Genomic DNA, 17,569 nt, shown 5'->3' with positions numbered 1-17,569 from the left:
TTTTTTTTTTTTTTTTTTTTTTGTAGATAACAAAGCAAAAGAAAGTTACAAATAGAGTTCTGCGGTCTTGGAGAACGGCTTTCTCTGGGTTACCAATAACTTCCCTATCTGATTTTCAGTTGCAGTTTTCCGGCAAAGTTTTGAAACAGGCTTTGGTTCCTCTTTATCTTTGTCGTATCTTAACTAATATGTTTTTTTTTACTGAAAATCCTCAACTCATGGGTGTATGCATGCCTTCTCTGGTTTTGAATGGCCTTAATGTATAAACTGTACATTGTTCGTCAAAGATAATATAAGCGAGAGAATCTTACAGTCCTCTGATTCGAGACCATCTTACTAGTTATAACACCAAGCTATTTTGTTTTTTTCTTTTCTCTAATTTCGAAACCTTTGCAATGTGTGTACTGAAACGTTGGTGGAGCAATTATATCACCAATAATCTCTACAAGAGCAAGATCCGTCTCTAAAATGGTGAAATCTATTACAGTCTCTTACAACAATCTCTCTACCGTATATCTTCGAGATCAGCTTCATCACAAGATGACAATCCCCACAGATTCTAAGGTTCTTGATAATCCTCACCGGAGTTACAGGCCTCGTCTTCATCAAACAGAAGGCGATCGCCAGTTTCTCACTGTGGTAAGACAACGTCTCTACTTTACCTTCCTCATCAAGATCAAGTAAAACCTCTTTTGTATCCGAAACATATCCAGCTTCTTCTCTCAGCCTCTGCATTACCTCACCGAGCATAGCGTAAATACTCTCGCTGTCTTCTTCAGACTCGTCTCCCACAACAAACTCGTGAATCACGCCATCTACTTCAACAGAGCTGCACCCAGGAACTTTCTTGATACCTTTTACCTGTAGAAAAGAATCTTCAGTTAGTTCAGAAACCCATTAAAACAGTTTCTAGCAAAGAGTTTAGTTGTGTATTTGCCTCCATTTCTTGTCTGATACGCTTAACTTCTATCCACCTCCCTGTTTTGGCATATACATTTGATAAAAGCACATAGGCTCCGCTACTCAAGGGATCTAGCTCGATGAGTTTCTTGAGTGCAGCTTCGCAAGTCTTGACATCCCCAAGCGTTCTCGACCCGCTCAAGAGAGACCCCCAGATGAGTTCATCAGGCTCCACAGGCATAGAAGCTATAAACCTCTCTGCTTCTTCGATCAAACCCGCTCTACCGTAGAGATCAACCATACATCCATAATGCTGGATCGATGGAGTGATACCGAACTTCTCAACCATCATCGCAAAGTATGATCTTCCTTCCTCTACAAGACCGCCGTGAACGCAAGCACCGAGAAGGCCCACGAAAGTCACAGAGTTTGGGTTTATGTTGTTAGACGTCATCTCAGAGAACAGCTGGAAACACTCTTCTGTTAATCCGTACATTGCAAAGCAGCACATCATCGCACTGTAGGCTTTGACGTCTTTCTTGCATCCCAAGGAAACGAAAACAAGTTTTGCTCTCTCAAGACTCCCACATTTGGCGTACATGTCAATGAGAGATGTGCCTAAGACTACGTCAATCTCAACATTGTACTTATCCACGTAAGCCTGAACCCACTTCCCTTGCTCAAGCGCGCCCAATCTCCCACATGCGGAGAGCACAGCCGACAATGTGAACTCGTTTGGTCTGATTTTAGATAACTGCATCTCTCGGAACAAGCCAAGAGCTTCTCTGTTTCTCCCGCACGTGACGTATCCGCTTATCAAGGAGCTCCACGAGATCACGTTTCTCTCAGGCATTTCGCCGAACAGCTTCCGCGCAACATCGATCGACCCTGCTTTCGCGTAGGCGTTCGCCACCGAGTTCCACGCGGGTAAGTCCTTTGAGATAGACTCATCGAAGACTCGATGCGCAGAGGCCAAGTCGCCGCAGGAAGAGTACATGTTGAGGAGAGAAGTGCGGACGAAGGGGTCAGCGTGAAGACCAAAGAGAAGAATCTGAGCGTGGGTTCGTCGGCCGAGAGGAAGGTGAGTGGGGTTGTTGAAAGAAGGGAGAAGAAAGGGGAAAGTGTGAAAGTCGGGTGTGACGGAGTGGCGGCGCATACGGAGGTAGACGGAGAAGGGAGAATGTGGGGAGAGATTGTGATGAAGAGCGGCGCGAATGATGAGGTTCCATAGGAAAGACTCGAGCTTTAGATGTCGAATATGAAATATCGGATTTATAGTATATGATATTGACATACTCTCGTTATTACCATTTCTCAGATCACCGGACAACGTCGGTAACAATCTGTATGTCTCTCAGTTCACGGCTGTTGGTTTGGTTTTGTTGCTGCAAGTCTCGGGACAAGTCCATTCATTAAGATTTAAGACACTGGTGTCTTGGGAGATCATACCGGACTCACTGGTTGGTTCACACGCTGAACCAGTAGATGGGTCGATTTTGTAAAGAACAAAATTTTGGGTATAAAAATGTAAATATCAGATAATTAGTTGTCCTTTATATAAACAAAGTGATAACATAGAACCCTAATGCCAGTCAGTCTTTACCGCTCTCTCCGCCGTCTGCTTCCAGAAATCGACAACACCCAATGGTATCTTTTTGCAACTCACATTGAAATCTAATGGGCCTTCGTTTGATTTTTGGATCTATTTGGTTCTACTCGTTTTGCATAAGTTAGTATGTGAGGATCGTGGATTCGATTGCTTTCGTATTCTTGTCTTGTGAAATACATTTGATTCTTCTAGGTCCGATGTGTACCAATCGTGTTTTCTGATGTTTGGTTTGGCATTTTCTGATTCGTAGGCACCAAAAAGGGGAGTGAAAGTGGTTGCCAAGAAGAAGACGGTATATGCCTCTAGCTACTTCCTCACATCATCTAGCATTGTGCAATTACTTTCTCTTATTCGATTTTATCTTGTTTCTTTTTTTTAGGAGAAGGTTACTAATCCGTTGTTTGAGAGAAGGCCAAAGCAGTTTGGTATCGGTGGTGCTTTGCCTCCTAAGAAGGACTTGACTCGTTACATCAAATGGCCTAAGTCCATCCGTCTTCAAAGACAGAAGCGTATCCTTAAGCAGAGGCTCAAGGTCCCTCCGGCTTTGAACCAGTTCACCAAGACTCTTGACAAGAACCTTGCAACCCAGCTTTTCAAGGTTCTTATGAAGTACAGGCCAGAGGACAAAGCTGCAAAGAAGGATCGTCTTTTGAAAAAGGCTCAAGCCGAGGCTGAGGGAAAGCCTTCTGAATCCAAGAAGCCCATTGTCGTCAAGTATGGACTCAACCACGTGACTTACCTCATCGAGCAGAACAAGGCACAGCTTGTTGTCATTGCTCACGATGTTGACCCTATCGAGCTGGTCGTCTGGTTACCTGCACTTTGCAGAAAGATGGAAGTGCCTTACTGCATTGTTAAAGGCAAATCTCGTCTTGGAACAGTACGTCTCCTTAGGTTTACATTTCATATTAGTGTTTTCTGCATACTCTAAACCCTGATTTGTGTTCTCATCTACTTGCAGGTCGTTCATCAGAAGACTGCTGCTTGTTTGTGCTTAACCACTGTCAAGAACGAGGACAAGCTCGAGTTCAGCAAAATCCTTGAAGCCATCAAGGTAAATAAAAGAGAGAAAGACTCAAAACATAAAGTTCTCGTTGAGACTCTTTTGACCATATCTTTAACGTGTTTGTTTTTTGGTTTGGGGGTGGATAGGCAAACTTTAACGACAAGTACGAGGAGTACAGGAAGAAGTGGGGAGGAGGGATAATGGGATCCAAGTCTCAAGCCAAGACCAAAGCTAAGGAGAGGGTTCTTGCCAAGGAGGCTGCCCAGAGAATGAACTAATCAGAGAGCGTCTGTCTCCACAATGATGATGATGGTTTTGTTTAGCGATTTCATGGAATGTTTTAAAACTCTATTCTCTCTTACTATCTATGTTTTTGCACACTTGAGGATAATATGCAGTTTTGTTATACATTTTGCTTTCGAGTTTACCTATTTATTGAAAATTATCTGCAAATTAACACCATTTGGTTTGATGGGTATGGTAGTGCAAGCGTAGTAGTTTTAGATATGGATTCATGATTGGAACTTGTTTCGTCAAAGCCAAGATTGAGAACAAAGAGAGATGATTTGAAAAGAGGAGCTTGATCTCGTTTTGAAGCAAGCTTCTCTATGTTGTTGTAATAGCAAAGTGAAGCATCATTCATTACCTCAACCATGGGACCAAGTGAACAGTTAATAGGTTAGCACTCAAGGTAGGTTGGGCTTCAGGCCCATTTATAGTACTTTTGAGGCCTAATAACTGTAAGCCTTTAGTGCAGCCCTTTTTAACCGCCATGGCTTTCGACTCTCTTTCTTCTTCCTCTTCCCTGTGAAAATATTTGGAAAACAGAGATCGTGAATTAGCTGTTAAAAACCCTAATTGCATCGATCTGCTCATTGTTTTATTGATTCCAAGTGAACATGAGGTAGGATTCTTCGCTTCCTCTGCTAATTTTTATAGTGTATCTTTACTCCAATCGAAGATTACTTTCTAACACTCGCTTTTTGTCTCGTCTTCTGCAGTAGGCCAATGGAAGAGGATACCAACGTAAGTTAAATCTCTTCGCCTCTCTCTCTCTCGAAGCTCTATAATTTGATATCTCACCCATCATTGCTCTTAGTATTGCTTTTTTTAGGGCTAGAACTACTCGATTAGAGCTATTAATTCGCTACTCTTATGGTGTTCATGTATCTTGTAGAGCTTATGCTAGAGGGAAAAGATTCACTGTTCTGAGAGTGGTTTCATCTTATCTATAGAGTTATGGCTGTGTGAATGCTGATTTTGCCTTTATCTTTAGTTATGGTTATTTAGCTCTGTGTTTTGATCTCTTCTACTTGATGTTATTAAGAAGGCAATCTTGTATTGAAATGCATTGGTTGATTTGTCATCATATGCTTTCTGTGCACTTTGATTAGCACGGAAAGACCGAAGAGGAGGAGTTCAACACGGGACCGCTTTCTGTTTTGATGATGAGTGTTAAGAACAACACTCAGGTGTTGATCAATTGCCGCAACAACAGGAAACTCCTTGGCCGTGTTAGGGCTTTCGACAGGCACTGCAACATGGTTCTCGAAAACGTCAGAGAAATGTGGACTGAGGTTATCTTCTTTTTCTTTTCTTTTTTGGTATCTATTTTTTGTATATAGCATCTGTGGTTTCTTACATGGGGAGGTACTCTGTGGTTTCTTTTAGGTACCGAAAACTGGGAAAGGAAAGAAGAAAGCTCTTCCCGTCAACAGAGATCGCTTCATTAGCAAGATGTTTCTCCGTGGTGACTCTGTCATTATCGTTCTCAGGAATCCCAAGTAAGAGATAGAGAGATGTCAGCTGCTCCTACTTGTTTCCTCATATCATACCCCTCGCTTCTTAATTGTCAACCGAGATACATCTTTGATCATGAGTCTTAAAATCTAGTGTTGCCTTGTACTTTTCACTTGTGTTCTGTCTTATCTCGTATGACTAAGAACCAGCCCTAAGTAGTAGTTTGTAATAGCAAAAGACAGTTTCTTTGGTTAAAACTATAGACAAAGTTACCTTACTGAGTGCAGCTCACAGGATTGGATTGGGATTGAGATATCTGCTTATCTATGAGTAATGCCCCTTAACTTTGTATGACAAACAAGTTTTTTTTAAGCTGTAGCGAGGTCCATGAATAGTAGTAGTAGTAAGTACACCAAAACTCTTACTCTAAACGTTACAGAATATAGTATCAAAATATAAATAAAAACAAAATTAAATTTGAACAAACGAACTTCTCTTCTCTCCACAATGTAGCTGCAAGCAATGCCTTCCACTTTTGGTCAATGGCTGCTACGTTCAACTGTTTAAGCTGAGGTTGTTTTGGTAGTTACGGAGGAGCCTTCCTTCTGGTCACCAAAGACACGTTGACGGAAGTCTTTGACCATGAGAGGGAGTCCCTGACGAAGAGACACCTTTGGTTCCCAACCAAGAAGCTCCTTGGCCTTTGTGATGTCAGGCTTTCTCTTGTGAGGATCATCCTCTGTATTTGGTCTGAACTCTATGTTTGCGTTTGGATCTATCGTCTCTTGCACCACCTGCAACCAAATCAAAGACACCAGAATTATCAGAGAGTTCAAAGTAAAGAAAACAGAAAGATCTGTATTACATATAGAGAAATAAACCTTAGCGAGCTCGAGCATGGTGAATTCACCAGGGTTACCGAGGTTAAATGGCCCTACATGTTCTCCTTCCATCAATTTCATCAAACCTTCAACCTTTATCCATCACACAAACCACACAAAATCAGACTCAACGCGCTCAAAATTAACAGGACAAAGGGGCACTAAAGATCAGACTCCATTTGGTCCTTCGTTCGAAAATTGTTAGTACTATTTTGAACCGTGTTTTGGGGAGAAAAAGCAGAGGGTCTTACCAGATCAGAAACAAACTGGAAACTTCTTGTCTGCTTCCCATCACCATAAACAGTCAATGGTTCTTTCCTTAGTGCCTGTTCAATTATTGTTAATACATTACTCTAGTGATCCACTAAATCATTCTTAATTGATTTACTAGTTTGTGCAACTAAATTATTAACCAACCTGCGCAACGAAGTTGCTGACAACACGCCCATCATCTATGCACATTCTTGGACCGTAGGTGTTGAAGATCCTAGCAATCCTGACCTGTCACCACAATCAACAAGGCAAACACAAAAGTTATTCATTGTTCTATCTCTTCTTTCTTGACAAATACTACTAAACAAGAAACATAACTTGGATTGAAAGGCAGTAAAAAAAAGAGAGACCAACCTCAACATTGGCTCCACGGTGATAGTCCATGGTTAGCGTCTCAGCGGTACGCTTCCCTTCGTCGTAGCAACTACGAACACCTGTTCCGACCATTACAACCAAAACCAGTCAAAGCACAAGTAACATGATTCACCACGTTTCAAGAAAAAGGTCAAGAGCTTCTCAGAGAACACTGTAATTAAAACGCTACGATAGTAAAAATTACTGCCAGTAAAATGACAGTGTAAAAGCAAAAACATTTAAAAGGTACATTGAAACTGTTAGGCTAACATAGAGGCTGCATCTAAAGGTGGAGAGACACGTAACAGAGACGCACGATGAGAAAGACCCGTTTTTCACGGTTCAATGGTTTGACGGTACAGAAATGGGGACCATGTCTTAAAGAAAATCACATTAAAATACCTGTTTCAACTCTCTAACGTGCGCATTCTGAGTCAGTGAAAGAAAGAAAATTCAAAAGGCAAAAAGAAAAAGACAGAGAAGCTCGAAACGTCGTCGTGGGAAAAAAAAACAGGGCACGCTAAAAAACCTAAGAAAGAAGGAAGAGATTACCGATGGGATTAACGTTGCCCCAGTAAGTCTCCACCTGAGGATGCTGAAGAGGATCACCGTAAACTTCACTGGTACTCGTCAGGAGAAACCTAGCACCGACTCTCTTCGCCAGACCAAGCATGTTCAACGTCCCGACCACATTCGTCTTGATAGTCTTGACGGGGTTGAACTTGTAGTGAACAGGGGAGGCAGGGCACGCCAAATGATAGATCTGATCCACCTCAAGTAGTATCGGCTCCACCACATCGTGACGTATGAGCTCGAAGTTAGGGTTACCGAAATGATGCATAACGTTCTCTTTACGTCCCGTGAAGAAGTTGTCAACGACGATCACCGTGTCTCCTCTCGCCATCAACCGATCCACCAGATGCGATCCCACGAACCCCGCGCCACCTGTCACCACCACTCTCATCCCTTTGCGTTTCAAACCGAGCGGGATTTTCCCGCCTGTTGCTCCCATCGAGAGACTGGGCCTCCTCTGGGCCTGGAACGCGGGAACGTACGACTCGTCGTCGGGCCTGATTCCGTAACCGGAGAAGGGATCCGAGTAGGGGGTGGAGCGAGGGAAGATTGTGAAGACCAACGTCGCGATGGCAATGCCGACGAGAACGAAGAGGAGTCTCTGTTCACGGAGCATGTAACGCATAGGACGTGTCACGGTGGAGGACCACGGTTTGATAGGTCTCGGGTAGTAAGCATCGGCGTCTGGTTGGTCAGCCTCGTGTCGACGGTTGATCAGCTCGCTCGCCATCTCCCTTGCCTTGTTCGTTTGTCTCCTCCTACCTCTCTCGATCAAACAGCCGCGTGAAAAGCGAATCGGGTATTTTCGTGTATTTAAGTAGCCAAGACGTTACCGATCAAGGATAATCACTCGTTTATTACGAGAATGCCCTTTCAATTAGTAACCAAGTAACTATATGTTTAAAAGGAATAGTTATGAATTCTTTCACATTTTTCATCTTCTCATAAAGCTAAAGCAATAAATTCACCAAAAATTGACACATCAAAATTTTATTTTAGTATTCTATGAATTCTTTCACATTTTTCATCTTCTTATTATTTGATTCATATGGTTTAGCAAACCATTTATCTCTCCACATTTTTTTCAAATAATCTTCTAATTACATTTATCTTTTTGCGGTGATAAATATGTTTAAAAGGAATAAGATATATCATTTGTTATTTTTAATGATTTATATATATATATATATTATCATAAATTTATAGGAATATTAAAAAAACAATTTCGATCTTTTACTATAAACTAAAATTATGTTTTGAAATATTTTACTAAAAATAATAATCTGGTTATACTAATATATTTCACATATATATAAAGTTAATTTTCTCTTTTGGTGTATCATCATAATTTATATGCTATATCAATTTATTCAATAACTTAAATAATAAATTTCATTTATCAAATAAGTCATACACATAAATAAAAAAAAATATTAGGTTATTTGTCATTTTTATATTGTAAAATGTTTTTGTTTCAACACATTTTATATTTTCACGTAAACAAAGTCAATGCCAAACCCTAACTTAGAACTCAAAAGCCAAACTGGTAGGAGCTTTGAATGATTTTGACGTTCGTTTTCTTTTGACCTCTTTCATTTATAATTTTTCAGAGTCAACATAGCTTAATGGTATAAGAGAAAACGGTTTGTATGAAACGAACGATTCTAAACTATGGATTTGCTAATTTTGATTTTTGAAAGCACATTCAAACAAAAATAGTTGAAAACATTTGCTTGAATTAGAACAATATTTATTTGATTAACAGGTAAACGAAAGCTGGCATTTGGTTGGTAAAGAACGTGATCAATCATTGAACAAAAAACTTACATACAACTTTGAATACAAATTAAGAGAAAGGGAAGAGCATTGGCGTTTTCGTTGACTTGATTCTAACGTGGCTAACATAATTGCTTTCTTATCAAATCGATTTCTTTGTTTTTCTTATAAAATAACAATTGAAATTTTATGATCAATGGAATAAGACTAGCTAACACAAAGATTCTACAAACGAGTTCAGATTAGACTATTTTATAAGAATATATGAAAATATTATATATTGTCAAATAGTTTAAAATTAAATTAAACGGTATTTGTTAAAAACTAAATCAAGTAAGGTGGTGGCTAAGTACTTGAGAAAACAAGCCATAGCATTTTGATATAATCTTCATAAAGTTGACACCGGCTTCTTCTCACGTTAGACACTATGAGAGAATTAGTTACTCGTTAGGTGGGTTGAGCCTTGAGCTTATGAAGGTCAAATTAATAAAAATGACAAGAACTAATAGCACTGACCACTGTTCTAAAATCGCTAGGCGTTTATAGAGGATTAGTGTCTAGACGGGTGCCTAGATCCATTTTTTAATGTCTAAACGGATTTAACAAAAAAATCAGTTTGAAAAAATTATATCTTCACTCATATCCGATTTGCCGAATAGACGGACATCTTTGCCGATTCTTGGAACACGACCCAATATGTGACAATTAGGGTTGGACAAATAAACGGAACCCGAAAACCTGAATCGAATCCGATCCGATAAAAATGAATCCGAACCGATCTGAACCCTGACGTAAATACCGAATGAATCTTGTTTTGTGGTATTTCGGGTTATAGGTATTATCCGAACCGAACCCGAATCTAAATGAATATCCGATAGAACTCGAAACATTCAAAACCTCGAAAAGATCTTGTACCAAACTTGATCTCAATTCCTAATATGTATCCAAAATACACTAAAAAATATTGAACATCTAAAATACTTATCTATTACACGAAGGTTGGTGGTTCCATTACACGAAGTTTGATGGTTGAAGATAGCCGTTGAATCTTGAAATATTTAGATTTAGATTTTGTTTTCGTTAAACAATGTTTCTCATTTCATGAGAACTTGGTTTTCGTTTTATGCTTTTATTTATTTGGTTTTCTTTTTATCAGTAAATATGTTTACTTTTTGTTTGATTTTGAATGATCACGGTTGATGTTCCTTATTTTTGAATCGATCTCACTTAAGTTTTGGTTACAAAATAGGTACAAATCATGTATTTTAAAACTGAAGAATCGACTTTACTCAAGTTTTGGTTATAAAATAGGTAAAAATCAGGTACTTTTAAACCGAAAAACCGATTGGGACCCGAACCCGAAAGTATATTGGGTTGTACCGGTTCTTTGAAGATTTACTAACTCCGACCCGAACCCGATAGAACCCGAACTGGTCCCGAACCGAACATTTATATAATCCGAATGAGACTGATTTTGATAAACCCGAAAAACCGAAATCCGATTGGATAAAACCGAAACCCACGAATGCCCAGGCCAAGCGACAATATATGGAGTTAGCAGGATAATTGATTAGGCCCAATATATTGGATTAACTGGGCCTATAGAGTGTTGATGTTAAAGACCAGCAAGGTTAAGGCCTTTTAAAGGATAAGCCGGGTTGTAATTGGATAAACCCGAATCGTCCAGATCGTTGGGAATCAGGTGAAGAGATGAACGTATCTATCTAATCATCCAGTTTCATCAATGGCGTCGGGGTGGGGAATAACGGGGAACAAAGGGAGATGTTACGATTTCTGGATGGATTTCAGCGAGTGTATGTCTCATTGCAGAGAGCCCAAGGACTGCTCTCTTCTTCGCGAAGACTACCTCGAGTGTCTTCACCATTCCAAAGAGGTACACGCACTCCTTACCTTTCTCTCGCTCGTGCCTGACTTGTAAAATCACCAATTCACGCGCGTCGACTGCTTAGATCCGTTTTCACTGATTTTGATTATTCGAAACCCTAGATTACTTAAATCCAGATCAATTCTGAAAATTCTTCTGCTCTCTTATTAGGTGTATGACATGATAGGCTTTTTTTTTCTTGGAATTTTCATGCTTTGATTACTTTGATGAAATGGAAAGTATAATTGGTGGATGTTTTCATTTTCATACCATTCACTAGGCCAGTCTCAGCGCTTAGATTTATACATAAGACGTTACATTGTCTGTGTGATTTCGCTCTCCTGTTTTGTTTCTTCAACTGGAATTAATTGTCAAGATGAAAATCATAAGCACATGTTCTCTCTGTATTAGGAACATATAAAGGTGGAATGAAAATCGAAATGTATTTATAGGCTCATGGGAGAAACTTTGAGAGAGTGTAAACTTTTTTGTTTATTATCTTGATGATAGATTCTTTGCTTCCTATATAAGCTTATCCCAGATGGGACTGACAAAGGGAGTGTGTGATTTTGTTGTAGTTCCAACGAAGAAACAGGATATACAAAGAGGAACAACGCAAACTGAGAGCAGCTTCAAGGAAAGGCCAAGATACCGGCGGTGATGCCACCACTAATACTAGTAATCACTAGTCGTGAAGCCAAGTTTGCATCTTTCGCAACCGGGAAAAAGAATAATGAAAGTTTCGTGAAAGATTCTCTGTATGTTGTGTGTCGAACTCCTTTTGATTGTTTTCACTTCGCTTCTGCAATGAATGAATATTCTGCCTTTTTTACTTCTTACATTTTGACTGAGTTGTAATAAAATACCCTTTTGGCTGGTTCACAAACATCATGGTAATATTTCACTCTTACAGTTATTTTAATTCCATAGAGCTTAATTAAGGGAATAAACGTAAAAACATACATTCACCATGAACCAAACCTTTTTTTCTTTTCACCAAATAATCAAACCTTATTTATATATGGAGTTTAGGAGTGGGGGTTCGGGTATCCATTCGGGTTCGGTTCGGATCTAATCGGGTTCGGTTCGGATCTAATCGGGTTTCGGGTTTCCGGATTTAAAGATTTCAGCTCCAGTCGGATATTTCTAAATTTCAGTTCGGGTTCGGTTCGGATCTTTGCGGATTCGGTTCGGATAACCCATTAAAATTATTTTTTAAATTTTAATATTCATTACATGCTTAAAATTTCTCAAAATCTATAAAACAAAATAATATATTACATATAAATTTGTATAATATATGTCAAAATACCTAAAATTAACATATAAATTGGTTTGATTTGAATATTTGGATAGAAAATCAATAGATATTTCAAGCATTTTGGTGTTTTGAATATATTTTAGCTATTTTAGACATTTACTTTTGACTATTTATGTATATTTTCAAATATTTTAGAAAACTTAAAAGTATATTATATATTTTGGATGTTTTTAATATATATTAAATCTAAAAATAAGTAATATATTTAGGTATATAAATTTATTTCGGTTACATTCGGTAGCCGAGATACTTCGGTTCGGGTCGGGTTCGGTCTCGGTTCTTTAGATACCAAAATTTTGAACCCGTTCGGATATTTAATCAATTTCGGTTTGGGTTTGGTACTACTTTTTCGGATCGGATTCGGTTCGGTTCTTCGGATCCGGGATTTTTGCCCAGCCCTAATGGAGTTGATACGAATTTGAAAAAGAAAAACTGTGTATTATTCTCAGATAAAATTTATTAACCGTAAAGAAACTGAAACAAAACAAAAGATGCATAATAATTCAGTTATAATTTGCTGGTAATATAATAATATTGTGAGTTTATCCCAAACTATTTGGTTTGTTAACTTAAAAAAGAAGGCGCCTGAAAGATGATAAAACGACGGCAACAAGCAAACCACCAAGTCACTTTCTTCATTCCTCCCTCTTCACGCTTCTTCTTCTTCCTCTTCATATTCATTCTTCCATGGCCACCGTCTCCTCCTCCTCCCCCTCTTCTCCCTGGCCCAACCCTAATCCCGATTCCACGTCTCCCTCAGATTCCCACTCCCACCACCGCGATCGTGGAGACGACGCCGAGCCTCTCGATTCCTTCTCCTCAATGACTCTCAACTCCGAAGATCCCAATCACAACCCCGATCCGATTCAAACCCCTTCCTCTCCACCCGCGCCGGATTCGCCGGCGACGCCTCCTCCATCCCTCCTCCACCTCTCCTTCAACCAAGACCACGCCTGCTTCGCCGTCGGCACCTCCCGCGGCTTCCGCATCCTCAACTGCGACCCCTTCCGCGAAATCTTCCGCCGCGATTTCGACCGCGGCGGCGGAGTCGCCGTCGTGGAGATGCTCTTCCGATGCAACATCCTAGCCCTCGTGGGCGGCGGGCCCGACCCCCAGTACCCTCCCAGCAAGGTCATGATCTGGGACGATCACCAGAGCCGGTGCATCGGCGAGCTCTCCTTCAGGTCCGACGTTAGGTCCGTAAGGCTCAGGAGGGATCGGATCGTTGTCGTTCTTGAGCAGAAGATCTTTGTCTACAACTTCGTGGACCTCAAGCTGATGCATCAGATCGAGACGATCGCGAATCCTAAGGGGCTGTGCGCTGTCTCTCAGGGTGCTGGTGGCTCGATGGTGTTGGTGTGCCCTGGCTTGCAGAAAGGGCAGGTGAGGATCGAGCATTATGCTTCTAAGCGGACTAAGTTCGTCATGGCTCATGATTCGAGGATTGCTTGCTTCGCTCTCACGCAAGATGGGGGTTTGTTGGCTACGGCTAGCTCTAAGGGGACTCTTGTTCGGGTGTTTAATACTGTTGACGGCACCTTGCGCCAAGAGGTACTAATATAAAGCCGTTTAGGCTTTTACTTAATCGAAAGCTTAATAGTTTCTGATTTTGAGCATAAACTATGCAAAGTGAAGAGGGTTGATTCGAAAGGATGCATCTTTTGTTTAGTGAGGTCAACATTGGTAATAGTCTGATATGGCCACATTAAACTTTTAGGATCAGAGCAATTGTTTTTATGAAACATGTGGAGATTCATCTTGCATTGGAGTGGAGCTTGTTCCTTAAGCTGCAGCATCCTATTTTATTGGAGTTTCTTAAATAAGCTCATTTGCTTTGGTTTACTCCATAGGAGAAAGTCTCAGTATTTATCTTCTCATATGTATTAGGATATTGGATTTGACTTTTCCTATACAAGCCTGTGAAGTTTTACGATTCTTATTCTCTTACGGAATCTCAGATGTTTATTTATAAATAATAATGCTTTATGAGTTTGGACTGTACAGGTTAGGAGGGGTGCAGATAGAGCGGAGATATATAGCCTCGCTTTCTCTTCAAATGCTGAATGGCTAGCTGTCTCAAGCGACAAAGGAACTGTCCATGTCTTTGGTCTCAAAGTCAACTCCGGCTCTCAAGTGAAAGAGACACCCCCAATTGCAGCTGAACTTACCCGCTCTTCCTCATCCCCATCATCCTCTCTGTCATTATTCAAAGGTATAAATAAGATGGCCTAAACCCAAAAGTCAGTTACTTTCACGCATTAGCAGCCTCTTGGTTCAGTTAGCATAACGCTTTTTTACTCTGTTAGGAGTGTTGCCGAAGTATTTCAGCTCGGAATGGTCGGTGGCTCAGTTCAGATTGGTTGAAGGAACTCAGTACATAGTCGCGTTTGGTCATCAGAAGAACACTGTTGTTATTCTTGGCATGGATGGGAGGTAAGCAGCAAAAAAGACTTGTCATTCAGTTGACTTGAATTGAATTATATAGTAAGAACTTTGAACTCTTATTGCTAATATGATTTAACCGGAGTATATGGATTATGTTCTTTGTTGTTTTGAACAGCTTCTACAGATGCCAGTTTGATCCAGTGAACGGGGGAGAAATGTCTCAGCTTGAGTATCACAACTGTCTAAAACCACCTTCTGTTTTCTAGATGCAATCTATTTTCTTTAGTTCCTTCCTTGTCTATCTCTGCTACTTAAAGTTGTGAGAGTTGGTGCAACCATACGGTGTTAATGTATATAGTTTGTGTGAATAATAATAACACAAACGATTTGTATATTTTGTAAAACCTTTGATCTTTAACCAAAACTGATTCGTATATATATCTTTACAAAAAAAAATGTTGAGGTTTTTTGCTTAAAACATGAGGTTTTGTAATGAAATCTCCTTGCTGTTTTTTTCCAATACATAATAGGAAACTTTTTCCATTACCAAACACCAAATCTGTGCACCTATCTGGTTTAATTGACTCATACACAGCTCAATTATCGATCAAACAGAGAAGGCCTCTAAAGGAGATAAAAAAGTGCGCATCCAGGGAATCGAACCCTGGTCAGTACCGTGGGAGGGTACTATGATACCACTACACCAGATGCGCTTTTGTCTGGCTGAAATGTAAATAATTGTTTGTTATTTAAGGGAAGCTTATGTCGTTGTGTTCGAGTGTTATTTGTTTTGTCATCTTCCAGAGTCGATAAGACCTTTTTGCTAGACCATTTGCAAAATCAGTGAGGTTTTTATTCATTTAAAATAAAAAGTCAAACCAAATCAGCACTAAAACCGAACCAGAAATCTTAGTTATATACAACTACATTACAAAGACGACGAACTAGAGAAGTAGCTTTGCAGCTGAGTAAATATCTTGAGGATAAAACATTAGTTGTAACATTGAGAAAACCAGAGTTTTGGCGAGGATGTTTCATGATGGGGGCATTATATCATTTGCTGTCCATGTTCAGATGGTAATTAAATAATTTTACTGATAGAATTATAAAACAAATTAAGGGTTTAAGCTTGTAATATCATTCTCATTATAATTTATACAGGTGTGTTTTGGGCCGTGTGGTGATTAACTAGTCCTATTTTTATCACTACTATGTCTATGTGTTTAAGAAAATAAACAAACTCAAAAGTTTTTTTAAAAGACAGGACATATTATGTTTTTTTTGTAAACTAGGATATATATTACGATTATAATGTAGACTAGATCTTAACCCGCCTGACTGGAAGGGTTTTTGTTTTCATGATATATATATATATACACATTTCAAAACTTTAAATTAATTGAAAAAATTGTATTACTTTAGTTTACTGTTTAAACTTTGTATTTCGTCATTGTGTTGTGTAATCACGGACTTCCTTGAAATGTTGGGAGTAAACAACATTTTATTAAGATTTTAACAAATTTACAGCTTTATGAAAAATAAGTGTTCGATTTTATGTATATTCATTTGCTTATGAAAAAACATACGAAGCCAAGTGTATCAACTCGATATGGTGATTTAATAAAATAAAGCTCTGGTTTGTCTAAATTTGATTTAATCACCATATAAAATAAAAACCATAGCTTTATTTCAATTGAATACTCCTGTGTACAATATATTGTGTAATTGGATGTGTAAGATATGTTAAATAGTTATACAGTATCAATCATCTATATTACTATAATTTATATTATTACAAATACACGGGAAAGGTATTTAAAATTAATGAAAACAAAAATGTTCAAGACGAAATCTATATTATATAAGAGAATGTTTGTTTTTAATATATGATAAATACCTTTAAAAGAAGAATAATAAATCTATATTATAAAAGAAGAATATTCTGTTGCTATACTTAAAATGGTTTGAAAATTTATTATTTCAAAATTGGACAAGTAATGTGTAAAATGAGCAAATCAAGTAATTAGGATTCGTGAAAGATATATTAGTTACTAAGCCGATATATGTGGGAGTTAATGTGTGGAAATTACGTTTTGTTAAGTTTAGAATTTTGTCTTATATCTTTTTAATATATCTTGATTTAATAAAATAAAGCTCTGGTTTGTCTAAATTTTGTTAATACCGGATTTTGGTTATCTATCTTAAGAGAGCTATTGTCTGCTAATTAGTACACCTAAACCGAAGTGTTCTTCATTGATATTAACTTAGATTGAATCAGAAAGATGAACTTTCCGGTTATGAAATCTTTGATCAAGCAATATGTTTGTTGTTGTACTTTGATCATCAAAGCATTTTTTTGTTCAATCTTGGAGGGGTTTTATGTTACGTTTTAACACACACATTTGTTTGTTGTTGCACTTTGACAATAAACTTGATTATATAGAATATTGAAGATTTTCTAATTGATCAATCTCTGATTATTGTTTTGCAGTTCGTGGATCAAGTGGTGTTCTATGGAATCAAAGAAATGTGCGTGTTAATTCAAGGTAATGTGTTTCTTGATGCAGAAACATGTTGAAACCGGATTAATAAATTGTGTCCGGTTTCAAGCTATCTTGTTTGTTGGATAAGGAAAATGAAAAAGTAAGGTTAGAAGCGTTGTGTAAAAAAAGTGAGGCAGTGTTGGATAACGAAGATGATGAAGTTATAAGGAAGCGTTGGATATTTGTAATTTAAATACATGCCAATTTTTTAACTAAAAATATGAAATATTAGCTCTATCTATATTTTCAAACAGTTTTCATTTATACTGATATCCATGTATCCAAACAAAACTCATTTGTACTTCAGTTTTAATAAGATATTA

The 17,569-nt window shown here is 38.6% G+C and overlaps 6 protein-coding genes and 1 non-coding gene across 7 annotated transcripts; 4 read left to right on the top strand and 3 right to left on the bottom strand.

Annotated features, from left to right (window-relative positions):
* LOC106297003 (pentatricopeptide repeat-containing protein At3g62890-like) lies at positions 1 to 2,298 on the bottom strand. Its single transcript, XM_013733278.1, is given in 3 exon segments — positions 1 to 861; positions 938 to 2,188; positions 2,191 to 2,298. Coding segments are annotated over 3 exon segments (1,704 nt in total). The 5' UTR covers positions 2,212 to 2,298; the 3' UTR covers positions 1 to 429.
* A 169-nt stretch (positions 2,299 to 2,467) lies between these two features.
* On the top strand, positions 2,468 to 3,960 carry LOC106296691 (60S ribosomal protein L7a-1-like). The gene is made up of 5 exons (XM_013732887.1): positions 2,468 to 2,547; positions 2,760 to 2,801; positions 2,889 to 3,389; positions 3,471 to 3,563; positions 3,662 to 3,960. The coding sequence occupies exons 1-5, from the start codon at positions 2,545 to 2,547 to the stop codon at positions 3,791 to 3,793; spliced, it is 771 nt and encodes a 256-aa protein (XP_013588341.1). The 5' UTR covers positions 2,468 to 2,544; the 3' UTR covers positions 3,794 to 3,960.
* Positions 3,961 to 4,282: 322 nt separating this feature from the next.
* On the top strand, positions 4,283 to 5,532 carry LOC106296430 (small nuclear ribonucleoprotein Sm D2-like). The gene is made up of 4 exons (XM_013732564.1): positions 4,283 to 4,419; positions 4,517 to 4,541; positions 4,910 to 5,092; positions 5,187 to 5,532. Exons 1-4 carry the CDS (start codon positions 4,415 to 4,417, stop codon positions 5,301 to 5,303), a joined length of 330 nt encoding a protein of 109 aa, XP_013588018.1. The 5' UTR covers positions 4,283 to 4,414; the 3' UTR covers positions 5,304 to 5,532.
* LOC106296429 (UDP-glucuronic acid decarboxylase 2-like) lies at positions 5,284 to 8,066 on the bottom strand. Its single transcript, XM_013732563.1, has 6 exons — positions 7,316 to 8,066; positions 6,764 to 6,843; positions 6,554 to 6,637; positions 6,388 to 6,462; positions 6,137 to 6,229; positions 5,284 to 6,049 (listed from the first exon to the last, which is right to left on the bottom strand). The coding sequence occupies exons 1-6, from the start codon at positions 8,064 to 8,066 to the stop codon at positions 5,819 to 5,821; spliced, it is 1,314 nt and encodes a 437-aa protein (XP_013588017.1). The 3' UTR covers positions 5,284 to 5,818.
* A 2,713-nt stretch (positions 8,067 to 10,779) lies between these two features.
* LOC106298661 (NADH dehydrogenase [ubiquinone] iron-sulfur protein 5-B-like) lies at positions 10,780 to 11,901 on the top strand. The gene is made up of 2 exons (XM_013734801.1): positions 10,780 to 11,006; positions 11,576 to 11,901. The coding sequence occupies exons 1-2, from the start codon at positions 10,857 to 10,859 to the stop codon at positions 11,684 to 11,686; spliced, it is 261 nt and encodes an 86-aa protein (XP_013590255.1). The 5' UTR covers positions 10,780 to 10,856; the 3' UTR covers positions 11,687 to 11,901.
* A 1,001-nt stretch (positions 11,902 to 12,902) lies between these two features.
* On the top strand, positions 12,903 to 15,141 carry LOC106296553 (autophagy-related protein 18a-like). Its single transcript, XM_013732704.1, has 4 exons — positions 12,903 to 13,869; positions 14,323 to 14,530; positions 14,625 to 14,751; positions 14,879 to 15,141. The coding sequence occupies exons 1-4, from the start codon at positions 13,006 to 13,008 to the stop codon at positions 14,967 to 14,969; spliced, it is 1,290 nt and encodes a 429-aa protein (XP_013588158.1). The 5' UTR covers positions 12,903 to 13,005; the 3' UTR covers positions 14,970 to 15,141.
* A 204-nt stretch (positions 15,142 to 15,345) lies between these two features.
* On the bottom strand, positions 15,346 to 15,416 carry TRNAG-CCC. Its single transcript has one exon. It is a non-coding gene; the product is annotated as a tRNA-Gly (tRNA).
* Between the last annotated feature and the right edge of the window lie 2,153 nt (positions 15,417 to 17,569).

This window comes from Brassica oleracea, chromosome C6 (genome assembly GCF_000695525.1).
Source record: "Brassica oleracea var. oleracea cultivar TO1000 chromosome C6, BOL, whole genome shotgun sequence".
Lineage (NCBI taxonomy): Eukaryota > Viridiplantae > Streptophyta > Magnoliopsida > Brassicales > Brassicaceae > Brassica > Brassica oleracea.
This window is presented reverse-complemented; position numbering and strand designations above follow the sequence as displayed.